General features: G+C 46.7%; 1 protein-coding gene across 1 annotated transcript in view; it reads right to left on the reverse strand.

The window, feature by feature from the left end:
* Window positions 1-17,020: 17,020 nt before the first annotated feature.
* LOC135898919 (mucin-2-like) overlaps window positions 17,021-21,625 on the reverse strand; it is a 119,036-nt gene continuing 114,431 nt past the window's right edge. The window contains exon 4 of the mRNA XM_065428154.2: window positions 17,021-20,506. Coding sequence (XP_065284226.2) covers window positions 18,178-20,506 — 2,329 coding nt within the window. The 3' untranslated portion in view covers window positions 17,021-18,177. The remainder of the gene's footprint in view (window positions 20,507-21,625) is intronic.

The following is a 21,625-nucleotide window of genomic DNA, read 5'->3' on the forward strand; positions in this document are numbered from 1 at the left end:
TAGCACCTAACGAGACGAGGCATGCACCTGGTGGTTAGTGGATATATGACGTGGCTTATATGGTCGGTCCGAGGTCTTGCAGCTTGCGCGGGCAGGCAGGCACGGCCTATTAGTGTGTTGCCTACCACGAGCAGTAACGACTGCTTTTTTTATTTTATAGCTAAAATATCTTGGTGAGTTCTCCTGCAGAGTGCTGCTGGTCATAAGACACATAGACAGACAGACAGACAGACAGACAGACAGACGGACGGACGGACGGACGGACGGACGGACGGACGGACGGACGGACGGACGGACGGACGGACGGACGGACGGACGGACGGACGGACGGACGGACGGACGGACGGACGGACGGACGGACGGACGGACGGACGGACGGACGGACGGACGGACGGACGGACGGACGGACGGACGGACGGACGGACGGACGGACGGACGGACGGACGGACGGACGGACAGACAGACAGACAGGGAACTTTAATGAGGTCCTATGAAGCACCACACTTAGAGCAGAATCGTGAGCTGCTCCCACATGGGGACGGGGAGGCCTAGCCTCGCCGCCGCATCGTGGGCTCTTTGGACAGCCCTAAGTTGTGGGAGAAGTTCGGAACTCTTGATTGCAGAGCTCCACTCCTCCTCGGTGACTTGATTAGGTCCCCGTAATGAGGGGCACCGACAGAACATGTGGTGTAAGCTGCTAACTGACCCGCATTCCGGGCAGGTAGACTCGAAGGCGTCTGGAACAATAATGCTGAGGAAAGCTAAACTGGGATATGACCTAGTCTGCAACATTTCGAGTGTGATTGCCTGAGACCTGGAGAGTTTACTGTGCGGAGGCGGAAAAGCTCGCCTGCCCATTTATTAGTGCTTGATGACTTCGTTAAAGGTGAAATAAAATGTCTAAATTCCCCTTACCCACCCTGCAGACCTGCATCCTCCCCGGCGCAGAGGCTTACATTGCGTGCCCGAGAGTGAGCAGTATCATTGAGGTTGGTGAGGGAATCTTGCTGAGAATCCAGATGTGCGGGAAACCAAGTAATGGTGTACAGGGATATAATCTTATTGCCGAGAATTTCAGAGGCTTCGTCGGAAATGTAGCCAGAACCAAAGACCCTAGCCACCGATCTAGAGTCTGCGTAGATTTGCGATCTACTATCGTCCAGGAGGGCGAGAGCTATGGCCGCCTGCTCGGTCCTCGAGGGAGTGTAATCTGAAACATGCGGAATTGAAGATCGAACCCTTGTGATCGATGAAAACGGCAGCGAACCTGGTCGAGCGGCCATACTGGGTGGTATCTGCGAAGCAAGCCGAGCGAGGTTCGTCTCTAAGGTGTCTGAGAAGTGCGGCGGCCCTGTGCCTGCCGACGTGCTGTACGCAGCGACGTGCTCATCAGATAGCGCAGATGAAAGATATTGCAGTAGCGAAAAAAAACAATGTCCGGATGCTCTACCCGTTAGGCCAGAGGCATGGAACGAGTGGAAGGATCGACATTTGAGAGAGTTGGTACTGGTTGAACATCTTGAAGGGGCAGCGCAAGACGACGAATACAGAAGGCAGGAACACACAGGACAGCGCTGCCCCTTCAAGATGTTCAACCAGTACCAACTCTCTCAAATGTCGATCCTTCCACTCGTTCCATGCCTCTGGCATAACGGGTAGAGCACGCGGACATTGTTTTTTTCGCCTCTGCAATATCTTTCATCTGCGCTATCTTGGTGTTTTTCGTCACAAGTCGCACGAGACAGCGCACAAGAGGCAAGTGGCCTGCGTTATATATGGAAAGCAGCCAAGCCCTGGCTGGCGTTTGAGAAGAGATAGTGAGTCATGCTGCGTTGGACTTCTCTGAAATACCGTAAACGATCCTGAAACAGAAACTACGCAAACGAACAGGACGTGAGAAAGGGACAGGCAACGGCGTTGACCGAAAACCGAATGTGTTATTCTATCAAGCAGCTTATATAATCTACCATCGTTCGTAGCGGAGTGATTTGGTTCCATTACTTACGCGCACGTTCCTTTTCAGTCTTTTCTGTTTTTGAAGACAAGGTCTTCTTTGGCGACTTCACACGGTTTCGGCACACTTAGAATACGGATATCAATCTGGCCTCTTCGTCAAAACGGCCCTTTCGCGCTTCCAGAGCGTCGTATCGAGTGGCAAAAGGTGTAAAATGTAGGCCTCAAAGAGACAAGTGAAAATTTGTTGCACACTGGGTAAAATTAACAGTACGGGCGTAATTAGCGCCAATATGTTCGAGAATTAATCACATTGCCCGATAGACTGCATTATTTCTGGGATTGGCCTACCTGGCCTCTTAGTCAATAAAAGAAAGGCGTGCCAACAAAAGTCGAAAACAACGTCGACGTACATGGACATAAAAAAAAAGCGCGTTGAAAAACGAATAAAAGGAATGGAGGGTCCGGAAGAAAATGTAAGGGCTGACAATGGGACAAAGAAAGTAATGCAAAAATATGCACTTATGCAACATTGAATCACCTTAAAGCCCCGATTTCACTACATATAAATTAAATATGCCAGGTATGCCGACATTCTTTTGCGTCGACTTTCGTTGAGACCAGTGGCGTAGCCAGAAATTTCGTTCGGGGGGGGGGGGGAGGCGCTCACGTACCAACTCGGCCTGCTCCTTATAGAATTTGTGGAGGGATCAAATACATGAATAATAACTCCATTGCTAAGTCCAAAGTAGCTGCAGACGAATTCTTGAACGCTGCGCACTGTCTAGACATGTAAAATATGTATTTTTTCATCAAAGATATATTCGTCTGTCCCAACAAATTGTGCCAGAAATAACTCTTATCAATGCTTCCACTTTTTTTTTGTCTGTTTAATAAGTACAGAAAGTATCACACGAATTTTACAACAATGTCAGTTCAAAACAAGCAAAGCAGTGCATGAAGCTAATATGAAAAACGTGAAGGCGGTGAAATGAGGAAATTGAGGACAAATATTTTAATGAAACTTTGAGCAAAACGAGAGCAAGAGGAAATCAGGAGCCTCCTGTTTTCACTTTGTTCTCATTTAGCTCATCGTCTTGAATTTCTATCTCACGCCTTCCCCCTGTTTCAATGAAATTTTTTAATTCAAGAACCTTGTTTACATTTTTGTACACATGCAACGGCCAGGGAAAAATCTCAGTGACGCTGTCCTTCGTTCCCATGTATTGCGCAGGAGCAGTCGTGTATTGTGAGCAATTGCACCGAATTTATAATCGCAATAGAGAGCACATATAAAAAGCAGTAGTTCTGCAAAATATACTTTAGAAATACGAAGATAAAGTGGAGTATACAAATGCGAAGATACAGCTTGATAAAGGGCAAGAAAGTGTCACTGGAAACAAATTTCACTGCATGTATGCACAAAACCGCGCAACAAGATATTTAAATATACGTACAAGTCTCCAATAAATCTACGTATTGAAGCAAAAATCACTGTATATAATGCGTCAAACAAGGCAAATAAACATCTTGCGCAATCACAGATCACAGAATCCTTGGGCCTGCTCCTTATCCCTCCACTCTTCCCGATGCATCGCGTGCGACGGAAGGCGGCGCGCTTCTTCCCCGCTCTTCTCCCTTGCGCACACAAGACTGAGCTACCATCGTCGACTCGCCCATGACCCCCCCCCCCCCCCCCCTTGCGCTTTCACTAGCTCATACAGCATGCAGCGCGCGGTCACGATGTTATCGCCCTTGGAATTTATACGGAACATGAGGGCGACGGCGATGGCAGGAATGCGCCTGGAATGTCCATGTAATTGCTAATATAATAAGAGTATTCGGCAAATGAAGCGTCCCGTGGCCCATTACTTTCCGCAAAAGAAGAAGAATTAACAAAATCGAACTTTTACCATGCGGCAATTTGCGGCAACGCAGCAAAGTCTTTTTTGTGGGGTGGGGCACCGAACAAAATACTCACAGGAAAGCATGTTGCCCACAATCGAATGTCTACTTTGGGCATCTAACATGGCTAACGAAGGAATAGCGAAGAAAACATGAGACGCTTGGTCCACAGAGAACCATACGCATAACTGCTTGGTATCCTAAACTGGTTAGACAAAATTTTCCGGAGAGGTTGCGTTCAAGCGAACGCGTTGCAATCTGTCGAGTACCCGCAGTGATGACGGCGAGCAACCATTGTTTCTTTTAAAGCGAAAGCTTTACTGGCCGCGAACTTGCGATTTCGCCGTGGCGGTGCTCCGAGGAGGCACATGAGGTCACAACGCGCGCCTCGCCTCCGATATTTCTCTCTTTCTCTATAAGAATCATGAAAGAGAGCTCGCCATGCAATAGGCTACATAGACATGCAAAGCGACAGAAGAAAGGAAAAGTGGACAGAGATTGAAGAGCAGTTAAATAGCGAACAAATAGGGGTGTATGCGGTTACAGAAACGAACCTTAGAGACTAAGAAGAGCCGCCAGTTATTGAGAATTATGTTTGGGAAGGGTGCAAAAGGACTAAGTCGGAAAGAAAGGGAGTGGGAGTCGGAATGCTTATCCATCAGTGAGCCAAGTGGAAAAAAGGAAATTCACGATGTCAAGAGCATCTTTATTATCAGGTACAATGCGTGGGAAAAAAACTTGGCTGGGCGTTACGTATTTGTATACCGGAAATAATTGCACAGTGAAGAATAAAGAGTTAGTGGAATGCATAAGCGCTGATATTAAGGGTTTCTGTAATGGTGCTGAAATTGTCCTATTAGGTGACATGAATGCCCACATACAGGATGGATGGATATACCGACAACAACGGGAAGTCAGTGCTAGACCTTTGTGAGCAACATAACCTCGTTATCGTGAATATAGGGCCTAAGTGTGAAGGGCAGATCACGTGGGAAGTGGGAAACCGTCAATCGACCATTGATTACTGTCTGATGACAGAAGGAATTAATGATAAGTTGAGATAAATGGTCATCGATGAGGAAGGGTTTAGCAGCATAGGGAGTGACCATAAACGCACCATTTTGAAAATGGGATATGTAGTTGGGAAAGAGAGCACGGAGCGCAAAATGACCAATCCAAGTTTGAACGCTGAACAAATAGCAAATATAGTCGCTAAAGTCGAGGAAGAACTTGGCAAATGACCAAGTAAAGAGTAGGAATATGGTGAGCTTCTTAGTGTAATAACGACAGAAATGTGGAAAGAGAAACAACATGTTCGGTGGAAAGGAAAAAGAAACCGAAAAGCTGGTGGAACAGGGAAATACGAGAAGTGATCGCCGAACGACAGAAAGCATTTCGAGAGCACAAGCAGGCAAAGAAGGCGCAGTTGCCGCCGGGTGAAGTAACCTGTAAATGGGAAATATACCGGGAGAAAAAGTCTATGGTTCAAATACTGGTGCAAGCAAATTTAAAAGGTGAAAGTGAAGTTGGTTGTCAGAAAAACGTGAGAAAAAGATGGCCGCACCTAGAATATTTTGGAACTACATAAGATTATTAGACAGGAAGTCAACAACAATACAACAACATATCCTAGACGAAGATAAAAACAGACTGTAACGAGAAGCGGCAATAAATTACATCCGAAAAATAACAGCCGAATCTTTCCAAGGCAATGACGAGGTTGTATTTGAAGAAAAAAAGAGCATGAAAGAGACCCAAGTGGAAAAGGAGCTGGTGCTGACTAATTTCAACTGGAAGAAAGCGGAAGAGAAAATTCCTAAGCGCACAGCCACAGGGCTTGATGAGGTTCCCTTTAGGCTGATTAATGAACTAGGACCAAAAAGTAAGGAAGCTCTGGGTAAAGCAGTGGAAAAAACTTTAAAAGATAGACGAGTACCAGACAGTTGGCGACAAAGTAGAATGAATTTAATTTATAAAGGCAAGGGTGAGAAACATAGAATTCACTTCTATAGACCATTGACCATTGCATCGGTAATATACAGGCTAGCAGTGCAGGCAATCAAATTAAAGCTTCAAGCATGGGCAGAGAATAATGACATTTTGGGAGAGCTTCAGAATGGCTTCAGAATAGGTAGGCGTTTGGATGATAACTTGGTTGTTCTTACTCACTGTATTGAAATATCAGAAGTAGAAAACTGACCGTTGTATGTGGCCTTTTTAGACATTACAGGAGCCTATGACAACGTAGACCGCAACATTTTGTGGGATATTTTGGAAGGGGAAGGCTTAGGTGACGATTGTCTACAGCTTTTGAGAGAGATTTACCTAGAAAATACCGTTTGCGTTGAACGTGAAGGGATGAAGAGCGAGGAGAAAGTTCATATCAACAAGGGACTCAGGCAGGGGTGCCCTTTAACTCCGCTGCTGTTTGTGATGGAGAGAGTGCTAGAGATGGGAGAGGGCGCTAGAAGGTAGTAATATCGGGTTTAATGTCTCATACAAACAGGCGGGAACAGTAGTAGAGCAGCAGCTCCCAGGTTTATTTTCTGCGGACGACATTGTGTTGCTAGCTAACAAGCGAAGTGATTAGCAACGTCTGGCTAATATCTGTGGACAGGAAGGCAACAATTTAGGTTTGAAATTTAGAGTTACAGAATCAGATGTTATGGTATTCACTGAAAACAGTGAACAGACAGGGGAGATACAGGGCCAGGAAATACTTCGGGTAACAGAATATAAATGCCTTGGTATATGGATAAACGAAAACAATAGATATTTGGAAACACAGGAAAAAACAACAGTGAAGGGGAAGAGAAATTCAGCCATAATGAAGCACAGAGTGCTATGGGGATAGAATAGGTACAAGGTCCTCGGAGCTATGAGGAAAGGTGTAATGGTTACAGGACATACTTTTGGAAATGTGGTTGTTTGCTTTAAATCAGGGGTACAATCAGGACTTGACGGGAACCAAAGGTCTATGGGTCGCCTCGCATTGAGCGCTCACGGGAAGACTACAAATGAAGCTGTGCAGGGTGATATGAGCTGGACTAGTTTTGAAGTGAGGGAAGCTCGCAGTAAAATTGAGTATGAAGAACGGTTGAGGAATATGGAAGAAAGTAAATGGGCTGGGAGAGTGTTCAGGTATCTGTACAGGAAAAACATTGATTCACAGTGGAGGAAAAGAACTAGGAAGCTTACCAGCAAGTATGCGGCCTGTGGGGTGGGCAACCCAGCAACAAAGAAGGTCAAGCGGAAAGTCAGAGAGGCTGAAATAATCTCATGGGTGGTGGCAATGGAAAAAAAAAAAAACTGCCATGAGTAACTACTTAAGAGGAAAAAACTAAATCAGGAAAGAAACAATTTATTATAACTCAAAGGGAAGCTCATTACTTTTCGAAGCGAGATCGGGTTGCCTTAGAACACGCACATATGAAGCGAGATATAAGAACGAAGAAGAAGCATGTGCTTGCTGCAGTAAAGCTAGGGAAACTATGGAGCATGGTTTACTAGAATGTGAAGACGTGTACTCAGCGGTCGATTTAGGCACCACTGGCCTCCTTGAAGCCCTTGGGTTCAGCGGGAGCAGTGATAAAGTAAACATGTCCGCAATAGGCATTAGTAAGAGGCGATTGGAGGATTGGTGGAAGAAAAGTGGGGAAACGACAAAAGACGGAGACGTACGAGAACACAGTTCGCAATAGGGGATCAGAAAATTTGGGTGCGGTAGTTCATAGTGTTTTTCTTATTTATTGTTTAACCTAGGTAGGACATTGGGCAGTGTAATGGTAAGAGCTTGGTGGCGCAACCCACCGCCACGTTCCAAAGAGGACGCTCATAACAACCATCCATCCATCCATCGCGGCCCACGCAAGAGGCCGTGTTTCTAGCAAAAAGCTCGCATGGCTCGCATGCGAGCATAGCGTTCGCGGCCAGCGTTTCCTGGTAAACATTACGGTTACATACGTTCCAGTTGCCGGGAACCGCGAGAAGCAGTCAGGGATCTTTGAATCCTATCGCATTCCACTCTTAAAGGCGATGAGCGTCCTCAAAAATTTGTTTAGTCTTCTTGCATTCACACAACGCATCGTTTCTCCGACATAGAAACGTCTGCAAGAAAAAGGAATCCAGTAAAAATTACCATGGCACTTATACTTCAGTTTATGCATTCTTTCAATTCTTTTAGGCTCGGTCTCTCGATTGACTTTTTGTCATAGGTCACCACGCTTATCTGGAGCAGTGAACTGCAGTGTGATGCCTGCTATCTTAAAAACATCCCTTAGACTGCTCTAAATATTGTGCACGTGCCGATTACCGCAACATTTTGGTGCAGGAGGCCCTCACGCTGAGCAATCCTCGAATACTTGCTTTTGAAATCAGCCACGAGGCACTCTGCGGTGCTTGTCAATAGCTTTATGGCGTACCCTGAAAGCTATAGGCTTTCTGCTTGGAATGTGGAGCTTTTTTCCACTTGGTGATCACAATAGGGGGTGAGGGTCGCTTTCATACGCTTTTGCGATACCCCGCTTTACTACGTTTGAGTGAGCAGAGGCGTACGGAAGAAAGCTACTGCGAATGAGTGAATGAACGGAAACTTTATTTTCATACTGAAAGCCGGCGTAGGTCCCCTCTGTTCAGGGAGACCCTAGGTTCTCTGCTGCGGCTTCCTAGGCGGCGGCGTGGTCTTTGGGGGCTTATGTTGGGTCTGGGTTGAGGGCTTGTCGGTCTTCTTTCTGATGTGGTGATATTTCTTGATGTAAGCGGTGAGTTATGTTTGGTCTTCCTGTGTTGAGAGTGTTATGATGATGTCTTCTGGTCCTTGCGTGGCACCCGCCGAAGAGATGATGCTGGTTTAGCACTCCCCGGCTTGTGAAGCATCGTGGTGATGGTCTTTTTTGGCAGAGTGTGATTCGTTTTCATGGGGCCATCCGTGCTGGGGTTAGGAGAGCCCCCGCTTGCACATGCTTCAGTGGAACCTGCTCTTACTTGGTAAGGTGTGCGTGTTGCTTAGGGTAAGTTTCCGGGTTGGGTCGTAGATCTTTTTAGTGCGATAGGTTCTAGTGGGGTCAAGTATCTCAGGGGTTGGCTGCGGTTGCAGGGAGCGTGGAGTGCGGTTACGCGGGCGAGTTGGTTCGTGCTTTCGCTAACCTGCATCCTGGCATGACCAGGTACCCAGTAGAGTTTGAACGATGTTTGTATATATTCGTAAAGTAAGTGAGTGCCATGGGGTGGATGTTATTGTGTAAGATGCGTGTGCATGCCTGTTGGGAGTCGGTGTAGATGTTTAGTGTATTATGTGGGGTATGCGTATTTTTTAATGACTTGTCCAAAGGCCTATATTAATTCGGTGCTCTGTGTGCAGTGGCAGGGGCCCATTGCTCCTGTGCCTCCTATTTAGACGGCCGCCAATGCCCCTTATGGTTGCCGGCGTGTGTGAAGACGTGCCTTTGTTGTGTGCACCGAGACCGGGGCGCATAACGCCAACATATACGATAACCTGAGAAGAAGAGAACCGCTATTATCTGACGGAAGTTCAGTGGTGGATGCTAAGAGACTTCATTCTTTGAGGAACACGTCAAATTTCATTGCAGTTGAACGCTAAACGTCGGAAGAGTTAGTACGGTAAAAAAACGAAAAGTCATCTACACATCGCATCACTTTCACTGTGCTTGTCCGATGCAGCTTAGCTATACAAGGCTACGATCATTAAAGGCGACTAAAATTTCAATTACATATGGGGCTATTACCGTGTCTGCTTTCGTGGACGGAATTCGGGAAGCCAGAAAAACGTGACACGCAAGAACGCGTTAGCTCTTTGTAGCTTCATGAGACTTAGACGTCATCTGGTCGCGAATGTAGTTAATAGTCCTTCGTTAAACAATCATTACATTGGATCCTAAAATAACCATAGGCTCAACTTCTGGGCATCCAGAAATTTCTCTGACGGCAAGTGGTGCAGCCGTGCGAAATTGCTTCCATGCGACGTATAAGGGAACCATATGTAGTAAATATAACATATGGTTTGGCGAAAAAGGGCAACTGTACTTCATTTCACCGCTTTCTTTCTCCACCAACTTCCAATCGTTTCCCGCCAACTACATGCAAGTGAGTCCTGAAATAAGTAACTAGCCTCATGTTTGCTTCTTCTTCATCATAATCAGCAGCAGTAACCTATTTTTATGCCTCTCTCGGCGATCTCCAATTACCCCTGTCTTGCGCTAGCTGATTCCAACTTCCTCCTGCAAGTCTCCTAATTTTATCATACCACCTAATTTCCTGCCGTCCTCGACTGTGCTTCTCTTCCTTTGTCACCCAATCTGTACCTCTAATGGTCCACCAGTTCTTTGTCCTACATGGGTGGTGGTGGTGGTGGTGGTGATGTTGAAGCAGGCGGGGTTAGCCTGGCATACAAAGCCGGCAATTGTTCCGCCTGATGCTCCTTCGAGTTAAGATCAGTGGTGTGTCACCAGATGTCGATGAGCCCCGTGTCTCGCAGGAAGGCTATCAGCAGGCGTTGCGCTCTCTTCCTGAATGCCGCAGGCCCTCCGGGGAAAACAACGTCTTCAAAGGTCCTGTGCGTGAGACCGCTTTTTTGCAAGTTGTCGACCATCGCTTTTCTTTCTGTGTCAAACTGCGGGCATAGCCAAATGAAATGTTCGATGTCGCCAATGTCACCACAGAAAACACAGAGTGGGGAAGCGCGAAGCCCAGTCTTGTATAACCAAGCTGGGGTGTACGCGGAGTCGGTCCTGATGCGGTATAAAAGCGTCGCTTGTTCGCGTGTAAATCCATGAGTCACACAGGATTCGTGTGGGTTCTTGTACATCTCTCTAAAGTGAAGACGGATTGCACCCTTAGGATTTCGAAAAGCTTTTGGAGCTTTCACTTTTGGGACAGATGTCAGCGCTAGGCGTGCAAGGGCGTCAGCTTCCTCGTTTCCATCAATTCCTACGTGTGATGGAATCCACTGAAACCTTATCTTAAATCCTTTGCTCGTTAGGTCGTCGATCAGTGTCAGAGACTGCCTTGTAAACTTCTCTAGAGGTAGACCCCGATGTAATCTCTGTAATGCTGACTTGGAATCCGTCAGCACCACGACATCTCGTGCAGGAAAGGCCCGTAGTTTCCGCAAAGCCGCAGTGATTGCGGCGCTTTCTACTGTTGTAGAGGAAACTACGCGATCCAGTCGGCCAGACCATGACACATCAAGGGATGGTATGCAGAATGCCGCTGCACAGCTATCTGTTTGTGCGCACACCGAACCGTCTGTGTAAACTTGTAGGTGGCTTTGAAACACAGTGCTCAAGTGGTCGAGCACAATGAACTTGGCTTCGGCAGTTGAAATGGTGCGTTTCGTCGGTAGGTGGGGTACATTGAGGCTACAGGTAACGTCCGGAAAAGACCATGGCGGGTCAAGGCGACTTCGTTTAGGCCATTCCAATCCTAAAAATTGGAAGGTGTTCAGCGCCGCATGGAAATGTGAGCGAGTTCTTGCTCTTAGCCGCCGAAGAAGCGCCGTGCCTGCGCGTGACTCGCCCAGCCTTAATAGCTGCGTCAGCAAGGCCTGAGATGCCAAGAGGCGGAGTGGAAGAGACTCTGCCTCATTAGTGACTTTCTTGTTTGCAGCCGCCGTTGGAACTCCTATCGCCAAGCGAAGTCCCTTTCTATGCACTGCCTCCAAGCGCTCGGATTGACTCGATGACGGTGATATCAGAGGGAGCTGATAGAGAATGCGGCTTGTTATCAGTGCAGCGTTCAGGTTAAGCAGGGATATAGGATTGTTCCCCCAACGTATACCTGCCAATCGACGAAGTGCGTTGATTCTTTGCGCTGATGCAGCCGCAACACTTTCGACTGCACCACGCCATAGTAGCTTGTTGTCGATCGTGACGCCCAGGAATCGCACATGAGTTGCACGAAGAAGCGAATGCCCTCTGATATTCAGCGTCAGACGTGTTGACTTACGTCTCACTCCCGGGAAAAGCATGAAGGCCGATTTTTCTGCTGATAAAGATAGGCCAAGCGTCGATAAGCGGCGATCGATAGTGGAGATTGCGGCCTGGGCTATTCGGGCCAAACGTTTGTGTTGGTACCCCGAGATCCAAATGCAGATGTCATCTGCGTAGATGGACATTTTAACTGCCGTCCGACCTACTTTTAGGGCAGCATGTCCTACATGCTGCATGGCTTGCCTAACTCCATATATATTTCTCTTAGTGTCAACTAGAGTATCGGCTATCTCCGTATTTTTCTCTAATCCACACCGCGCTCTTCCTCTCTCTTATCGTTATGTCTAACATTTTTGGTTGACACCGCGGTCTTCCTGTCTCTTAACGTTATGCCTAACATTTTTCGTTCCATCGCTCATTGCGCTGTCCTTAACTAGTCATCGAGCTTCTTGTGCCCCTTATGTTAGCGCCGGCACAATGAAATGATTGTACACGTTTTTTTTTCAACAACAGTGTTAAGCTTCCAGTTATCATTTCGTAATGCCTGCCGTAAGCACTCCAACTCATCTTTATTTTTCTGTCAGTTTTCTTCTCGTGATCAGGGTCCTCTGCGAGTAATTGTCCTGCATAAACGTACTCCTGTACAGACTGGCGATCATGAATTCTTATTCTCTTGCCAGGTTATTGAACATTAACTTTATCTTCTGAATATTAATCTTTAACCCTACTCTTACACTTTCTCAGATAAGGACCTCAATAATTTGTTGCAATTAATCCCCAGTGTTGCTGAGATATTCACCGTTGGTTCTCACTCATAAGTCTTCCCTGTCAACATTTTTTAGCTGGAATGCTTCTTCTAGGCATGCAGTGAATAGCATTGAAGAGATTGTTTCTCCGTGCCTGCTCCCTTTCTTGATAGGTAACTTTCTACTTTTCGTGTGGAGTACCTAGGTGGGTGTGAAATTTTTACAGATATTTTCCAAGGTATTCACGTATGCCTCCTGTACTCCTTGTTTACGCAATGCCTCTATGACTGCTGGTTTCTCTATTGAATCAAATGAATTTTCATAATCTATGAAAGCCATATAGAGAGGTTGATTGTACTCCGCAGCTTTCTCAATTACCTGATTGATAACATGGAAGTGATCCATTGTAGAATATGCCTTCCTGAGGCCAGCCTGTTCTCTTGGTTGGCTGAAGTGTTGCCCTGCTTCTATTGTAAATTATCTTGGTGAATATTTGATACCATGTGAAAGCAAGCTAATGGGCCTGTAATTCTTTAATTCTTTAACGCCTCACTTTCTAGGGATTAGAATAATGTTGCCATTCTTCCAGATCTCTAGTACACTTGAAATCGTGAGGCGTTAAGTATAAAGGTCCGCAAGCTTTTCAAGCGCGATATCTCCCCCATCTTTGATTAGATCGACTGTTATTCCATCTTCTCCTGCCGCTTTTCCGCGGGTCATGTCTTGTAAGGCTCTTCTAACTTGATCGCTAGTTATAGGAACCTCTGTATCGCGTTCATCACTACTTCGAATGAAGGTAGCTTGGCTGCTCTAGGTACTGTGCAGGTCAGTACAGAATTCTTCCGCTAATTTTAACTATATAATCAAAATTGTAACAAAGCTGAACAAGAGGTATGATTGAAGGTAATACGAGCCTACACTTCAAGCTCCAGTCATTATGATGAAGAAATAGAACAGTTTTATGAAGATGTTGATTTAACAATGAGAAAAGTGCAAAGTAGGTATACTGTATCGACTTCAACGCAACAGTGGGGAAAAATCAAACTAGGGAACAAGCAATTGGCAACTACGGCATCGATTCTAATAACACTAGATGAGAGATGCGGGTAGAATTTGCGGAAAGGAATATGCTCCGAATAATGAATACCTTCTTCAGGAAGCGCAGTAACAGGAAGTCCTTCTACTATATAACCGAAATTGCTGATGACATTACCCAGTTAATCCTTCACTGCGTACATCTTGCCCTCTCCTATGGCAAATTTGCTTCTCACTAATCTCATGCTGCGGCCAAATTTTGCTGTTGCGTCAATCTTTCTGATGTTATAATTTCCAATGTCGCTCCCTTTCTTCTTGTTTGTCAGCTTTGAAAGTTCAACGAATTTTCTCTTATCTCTTGAGTGGACACTTTCATGCTTTGTCGTTTCTTTATTGGGTCCTTTGTTTCTTGGGAGAGCTTACCTACTGGTTGACTGGGTTCCTTTCCACCGACTTCAATTTTTGCTTCTGAAATCAGCTTAGTTACGGCTACATTAATTGCCTTTATATTATAATTTTCTTGTTCTTAAGCTGCGTATTTGTTTGCTAGCACCAGTGTGAATTCGTCTGCTTTTACCCTAACTACGTCTAGAATAGCCTGTTTCTACCTGACTAATTTTGCTTTTTCTCTCTTCAAATTGAGAACGATCCTAGACCTCACTAACCGATGGTCACTGCCCTTTAGCCTACCTAACACTTCTACATCCTTCGCTATGCTGGGATCAGCAGAGAATATGGAATTATTTCATTTCTTGTTTCGCCATTATAGCTTTCCCAGGTCCATTTCCTGCGCTTCCTGAAGAAGGTATTCATCATTCGGAGTCTATTCCTTTCCGCGAATTTTACCAACATCTCTCCTATATTATTCCTAGAGTCGATGCCGTATGTCGAATTGCTTGTTACCCAGCCTGCTTTCCCCCCACTTTTGCATTGAAGTTGCCCATGATTATACAATACTGAGTTTGCAATAGTCTCATTGCTAATTCAACATCTTCATAAAACTGTTGTATTTCTTCATCATCACTGCAGGTTGGAGTGTAGGCTTGTACTACCTTTAGTCTATATCAACTAATACCCTCTCACTAATGCTGTAGAATTCGTCAGTGTTGTCTGCTATGCCCTTATGAATTAGAAATTCACCTCGTACTCTCTCTTACCTGGAAGACCTCGGTAGCAGAGGACGTGGCCGTTATTTAGCACTGTATAAGCCTCACCAGTTCTAGCTATACTACGGTCAATAATATCCCAGGCAACACCTGATGATTCCTCAAAGAGCCCTGCTAAGGTAGCCCCACTCGAGAGGATTCGCGTGTTAAACGTTGCCAAGTTCAGTTTCCAGTTTTGCTGTTTAGTGCCCCTTTATTAAGCAGTAGGTTTGCCTGCCTTAACGGGGCAAATTATTTCGTGTAACGTTATAGCAATTAATAGCTGCTGACGAAGGACCATATCAACGGGTAAAACATCAGGCAAAATAGTAGCGTTTATATGTTATGAACGCATGGTGTTTGTGGCCAGTGCACGTTCAGCATTTTCTAGCAGAGACCATCCATGTACAGGTTGGTCTAAGAAGAACTGCCTTCGAAACTTAATAGCTGTTCCGTTTGTTTTGTCTTTTCTTCGTGCTTTTGTATGCGCAATCTATTTTATGGACTGAGTTGGATATCAGTACTTCACTGCTCTAGATATTCAGTACGACAGTTCTTTGTGCTTCGAACCACCTAATGTCAGCGGAGCATCAGACAAAGCGTAGCTTCGAAACTGCCGGCAAAGGATGTGTGGCTGGACGGCTTGTCTTCATGATTGAGAGTAATCCTTTGAAACTTTAGTCGCTATAGGTCAGCTACTACGTCGTTGTGGTATGGCACGTATGGATGTTCCAGAGCTTAATACGTATCACCCGTATTTGCCACCCTGTAACTGTAACAGCAGCTGCTGCTGCTGCTGGAAGGCCTGCTGGCTGCCCAACTCTCTTTTCTTTCTGTACTGTCCTTCCCTCTCACCCTATGCAGGGTAGCAAATTGTACAGTACTTTTGTTTAACCCTCCCCTATTTTCCTCTCTCTCTTTTCTCTCTAATTGTGGTTATAGCTCCATTCGAAATTGATCATCGTTCTGGTCACTGCATCAATTAGTGCAGAAGGGATGAATTATTGTCTGCTCATGGGGCTACATATGACACTATACATGACAGTAGACATCATAACGCTACATGGCGTCATGATATTTGTTTGTGCATTTCTCAAATGGTTGGCTTGGGTAGAGGCAGAACACTTCGGGACATTTTGTGTAATAAGCTGGTGTCTGTCGCGGCCCGATACTTCTGGGTGTCTTCCTACCATGAGTGGATTGGCAGCAGAAAGCATAATCTCATTTATATTACTGCAGCTGCGCCCATTAGCATTCAGGACAATTTAGACGTACGGCGAAGCTCTCTTACAATTTTGTCTCTTCTACGTCCAACTTTCTTGCAAGCACGCGTAGTTGGTTTTGAATCTACTGAACTAATCATACAATGGCGTACTTAATTTTACATTGCACTCAGCTTTTTATAATCTGATGGATATCGTTTTCACTTCGTTAGTATGAAGGAAAGCCTCAACTTTGTCTTTGCATGAGTTTCTTGCCATGCCTTGCTGATGTGTGCACTTGCAGTCAGCCCTTTCCAAAACTTCTAATCCAGTCATTTTCACTGGGTGGTATTTCAAACTAATGTGGAAGTGTGTGAGGCCAGTTTCGTTTTTCGCACGGAAGATGCCCATATGTTTCTCGTAATGACATCACGTGCAACTACCCGATAGCTTCAGCCTGGCCGCAAGCGTACTACAGTTTACGGAATACCGTCACACCGAAGAATTCGACGACAGCAGCAGCGCTGATGGTGCCTTCTTGTGGCCGTTTATGTAACCACAACGCGGGGGGGGAAAAAAAGACGTTTTTGTGTTGTCGTTGATCTTGCAGAAGGGAAAAGAACAGTAAGTGTTGCTGTCAGCACATTTGTGTTAGCAGGGCAGATTGGTCGTTGCAATATTAGTTATATATACTGTATTTGACGTTGACGTTGTTTCACGAAATGGCGACATCAGCTCTTCTGTCCTGATTTGTGTCGCCGGTATTTCGGTAATCCGTAAACGGTAATACGTTGACGAACAGGCTACAGGTCTCAGTTCAGCACCACAGGCATATCGTGGCCGTTAGAACGAGGACCAGTGCTGCCATTGCTTTGTTTCATTGTTTCACCTCAAAACAACCGAGAGCTTGAAGAAGGGCTCAACTGTGGTTATTCTGATAATTACCCGGTACGTGTGGGCTTGCTGTGGTTATACCGAACTAACCAGGTGGCGTCACTATCACGTATCTCCTTGGTGGAAAAGTCTGCCGATTCCTACTTCATTCTCCTTTTGAGAATCGTTGCAGAGCAAACACGCAAGCTCGCAGATCGCATAACAACATTTTATTTGCAATATGGTATCAACAACACATCATAAAGCAGGCCCAGTAATGGCGACTGGGGATCGCTTGTAAGGTATAATACAAAGTAGGAGCTGCAAGGATTCACTCCAAGACGTGATGCCTCTCAATAACTACGTCAAGCCGGAAAGCGGCGCAACGTGTTCAGAACAAGACTTCCCAGGATACAGAATGAAAGTGCCGACGACCGTGTCATCGAAGACACAGCTAATGTTTCGAATTCGCACAACGCGGTGCCTGTGACACTTCATCTGCTGAAGAAGTAAAACACCTAGCGCTTATTTGGTTCTGGGAGTTGCTTGTAGAGTAGAAATAAAGACAGAACGGAGTTAATAATAAACTTGGGCATCACTTTCACATGTTGCGCCGCTTGAGGGTGTAGCTACATGCGATTTACTGAGGCGAGTTCATCTAACCATTCACACACATCTTACGGTTGGCAGCTGAAGAAATAAACGAAAAAAAAGGCGAAGTGAAAATGTGGACTGACGTGCATGACATTTCAGTATTGGATACTATAGGCACACTATACACGTCGTTTACCTATATAGGATGATTGATATTCTCGACGCTACCCCCGATGCAGCCAGCTTACTGATCTCCTGCTTGGCTGCAAAATCATGCTTACCTCAAAAGCCGAGCTTTCCGGCGAGCTGGCCACGCTGCGCTTAGCCTTATGCATTCGTGACAGTCAGATCAAATTTCAAGTATCATACAGAGTGCCTAGAAGATGCATCCTTCAACTCTCGACAACCAACATGGCGCTGTGGCATTGAACAACCATGCCCTGAACATAACGTGGCCCATATGAAACAAAATAAAGACGGCAAAACAAAACAGAGAAGCGCGAAAATGCGTCACAAACAACCACTATACAAACTAACGCTGCCAACCATTTCAGCTACACCATTCCAGTTCATGATCATTGGCGTGCTCATCCGGAAGAGAGAAAAAAGACGCCTCTTTAATTTGCCTGCCGACTAGACAAAGTTCTTAGTCGACTTTCCATCCTCGGGAGGTGACTTCTAACACCTTTTCATCAAATAACTCATTCAGGATCTCATTTAAATAGAAACAAGAAACAGTTCATCTATAGCCTCATCATTTCACGAGCCGGTGTCACGTTCATTTTGCGGACTTTGACAGTTTGGTCAGCCGGGTTCCGGTGTTATTCGTGGAGGAGGAGGCGGTACTGTTAGCCGTCGAGTTGTCGGGAGTGTCGATGTAGTCGTAGTAGTAGACATAGTCAATGTACTCGACGTCGTTGTTGTTTGTCGGTGGCGTGGGCTGGCCTTTGGTCGTGGCGTTACCCGACCTTTGTTGCTGGGCGACGTCCTTTTGCAGCACGTTCACCCGCACCGTGTTTGGGGCGCCACCGAGAGGCCTCTCGGAAGCCGTGGTTGATGTAGAGGGTGGTGTGGTAGGTGTTGCTGGTGCCGTGACACTAGCAGTAGCGGGCTCTGGACTCGTGAGCAGGGGGATAGTGTCGTTACGTCCGGAGAGGAGAGGCTGTGTTTGAATCGTCGTTTGCAGCTGCGGAGTCGTCTCAGTGGCTTCGGAACTTGCTCTCGACCCTGTCGTCGTCGTCACAGTCTGCGGTTGGCGGGTGCCGGTCGTTGTCGTTCCGGCGGTTTTTGTCGACATGGCGGGTCCCGTCGTTTCAACATTTCTCGTCGTAGTAGTAGTCTGCTGAACGATAGTTGTTGACGGTGTTGTAGATGTCTCTGTTCCACTTGGAGTAGCCGTCGTTGTCACTGCGAACGTGGTTCCAGGAGCGTTGGCGTTGGTCGTGCCGACGAAGGCGGTCACCGTCTCTCCTGCGGTTTGGTAAGAGCGAGTTGCAGACTGCGTTGTCTCTGGCTGGCGGGACGTTTCCTGTGGAGCCGTTGTCCTAGTTGTTGTGACTGCAGCTGTCGTCACCTCTTGTGTTGAGGCTGGCGTAGACAGAGTGGTAGGTACAGTTGTGGTCCTGCTCAGGGTTGTTGGTGTCAAGGTAGACTGAGGAACTGCCGAAGTGGTAACCGTAGAGGTAGAAATATCAGTCGCTGTCCTGTCCTCGGGTTTATCGAATGAAAGGTTCTCGATTGCCAGGTTCACTTTAGCTCGCGACTGTGTTCCGACACTTTTGACCAGCGTAAGAGTTGTGTCTCTTCCCGTTGATAGTGTGGTTGTGCCCGTGCTACCCTCGATCGTCGAGTCAGCGATCTGTTTGCTCGTTGTGGCGGTGCTGGTGGCCTCGGTGAGCGTAGCTGCAGTGGTGGATGCGACATCCGCACGAGTGACTTCTTGCGTCGCCGTCTCCGTTCTAGCGAATGCGGTTGTCGTGTCTTGAATATTTTGCTTCGTCATACGCGGAATGTCCACTGCCATCTTTGTGACTAGTTCTTTCTGGAACTCTTGGTTGTCCGGATCCGGCGTGGTGGATTCCGGATCGTCTTTTGGTGCGGGCTGATCCCCCTGAAGGTCCTCAACAAATAACGACGTCTCGTTCGTATCTTTCTGCTTGCCTAGCTGCTCCTTGACCAGTGCCATCATGGACTCTGGGATCCTCCGCCGGTCTCCGGGCCTTTCTTGAGCCGGCGGTGTCAGGTTGCGCTTTTGGCCTGGAACGTAGTAGTCGATGTAGTCGTAGTAGTCGAACACGTTGTCTACCAGGGACCTGAGAATGGTCGGCAAGTTACCGCTCTTCTTTCCGGCATCACCTTGTGCCTGTTTCGTCGTGGTTTGTTCGGTCGTCTCGGTTGTTGTAGGGGGAGTAGGCGTGGTTTCAAGCAGCAGCTCCGTCGAAGGCGATGATGTGGTTCCAAAGATGGACTCGGGGACAGTGAGGCCGAGCGATCTGGTCGTCGTTTCGTCGTAGATCTCCGTAGACGGTTCGCTTCTGGGCGGTTCAGTCGTGATGGCCGTTGCAGGCTTGTTCGTGCGGTCGGAGGCGAATATGGCTGTCCGGGTCAGCTCGGTAACCTCTTCGGCGGATTGCTGTTTGGCTGTCGTGGTAGTCTTGGGAGTCTCCGGAACTCTCGTGGTTGACTCTGCTTCAGACGATGGAACCACGGGAGCGTCGTTCAGGAACAGTTCGTCGTCGTCTTCGACGCCGATAGACGGCACCGTCACACTTTTTCGCGGCTCTTGTTGCAAGGAGTCACTCTGGAAGCCAGTGCCACGTATGATCTCGACTGGCGACACGGTCGGCGTTGTTTGCACAGGCGAAGTCGTTGTGACGGCGCCGTCCGTGGTTCCAAAAGGCGTGGTGTCCTGCGTCGTGACACCAGGACCCTGCGTGGTTAGCAGAGCCGCCTCCACCATGTCGTCCACGTTCGTAGGTCCACGGAAGGCAGCGTCGCCCAACGTTCCATTTGCGGCGGCACTTGCGTTGACTGCGGCGGCTTCAAGTGCCTTGATGCGGTTGAGGATGATGGCGTCCAGCAGCGTGGTGTTCTGTACCTCCAGGAACCTGAAAACAAGCAAGAAAACGAAGGATAAATTTTAATCGCCTGACGTATGGCAAGCAGTCGGTTGACGTGAATGAACGAATAAATTCCGGGGTATTGCGTGCCAAAACCACGATTTGATTATGAGGCACGCCGTAGTGGGGCACTCCGGATTAATTTTTACCACCAGGGGGTCTTTAACGTGCTTCTATTGCACGGGACCACGGGCATTTTTGCATTTTACTCCCATCGACATGCTGCCGTCGCGGCTGCGATTTGATACCGCGACCTCGTGCTTAGCAGCGCAAAACCATAGCCGCTAAGCCACTGCGGCGGGTATAGTTGGCTGACGTGAATAAGCATTCTGAGGTAATCTGCAGTAATGTAGCAATATGGAATCTCATCGTTATCTAGCTCCGTAGATTTTGAATGGCGCACATTGGCTGAGAAACTAGGCGCAACAAAAGCGGGTGCGCTTCGTATTCGCTGCAGTGTAGGAAAAAATAATGAAGCGCTACGGGTCATTACTTTCTTTATTATGTTTTGTGCACTAAGTCCTTTGGCTAGGTAATTCAGGAACAGCGAGATCAGAATATTTTCGCCACCGACGTATTCGTTTATAAAGTATTCTTTAAAATTATTTTTGCATTGTTTTTTTCGTGTATCCCAGATATTAGCACTCAACAAAAATCTCTTTTCTATTTCTTAGGTCGAAATCTGTACTGACATACACAGATTTGTGTCGTTTTGCACAACTGTTACGAGGCGAAAGCGATGATTAGAAATACACACGTAGTTTCGAAGCGGTAACGTTCTATATTTTGGCACAACAACAAGTAGAACGCCCTTCCATGAACCAACCACAATCTCACATGGATAAGCGCAGGAACATGTCCCATTCATCTCCATAGGCTGATTATTTATCTCCATTTATCTCCATATAAATTTTTTTTTATTTGGAACTGCGTAGTGAATTCCCAGCGAAACAGATCTAAATTGGCGCACGATAGTAGAGCTTTGGTCTTTCGTGGTCCTTTGGATACAAAACGATACAAAACATGAGCAATGACGACGATCTATAGTTATACATTTTAAGTATCCAGAATAGCAATTACATGATAGCAATAACACGTATCCGAAGT

The sequence above is a fragment of the Dermacentor albipictus genome, chromosome 3 (assembly GCF_038994185.2).
Source record: "Dermacentor albipictus isolate Rhodes 1998 colony chromosome 3, USDA_Dalb.pri_finalv2, whole genome shotgun sequence".
Taxonomy (NCBI): Eukaryota; Metazoa; Arthropoda; class Arachnida; order Ixodida; family Ixodidae; genus Dermacentor; species Dermacentor albipictus.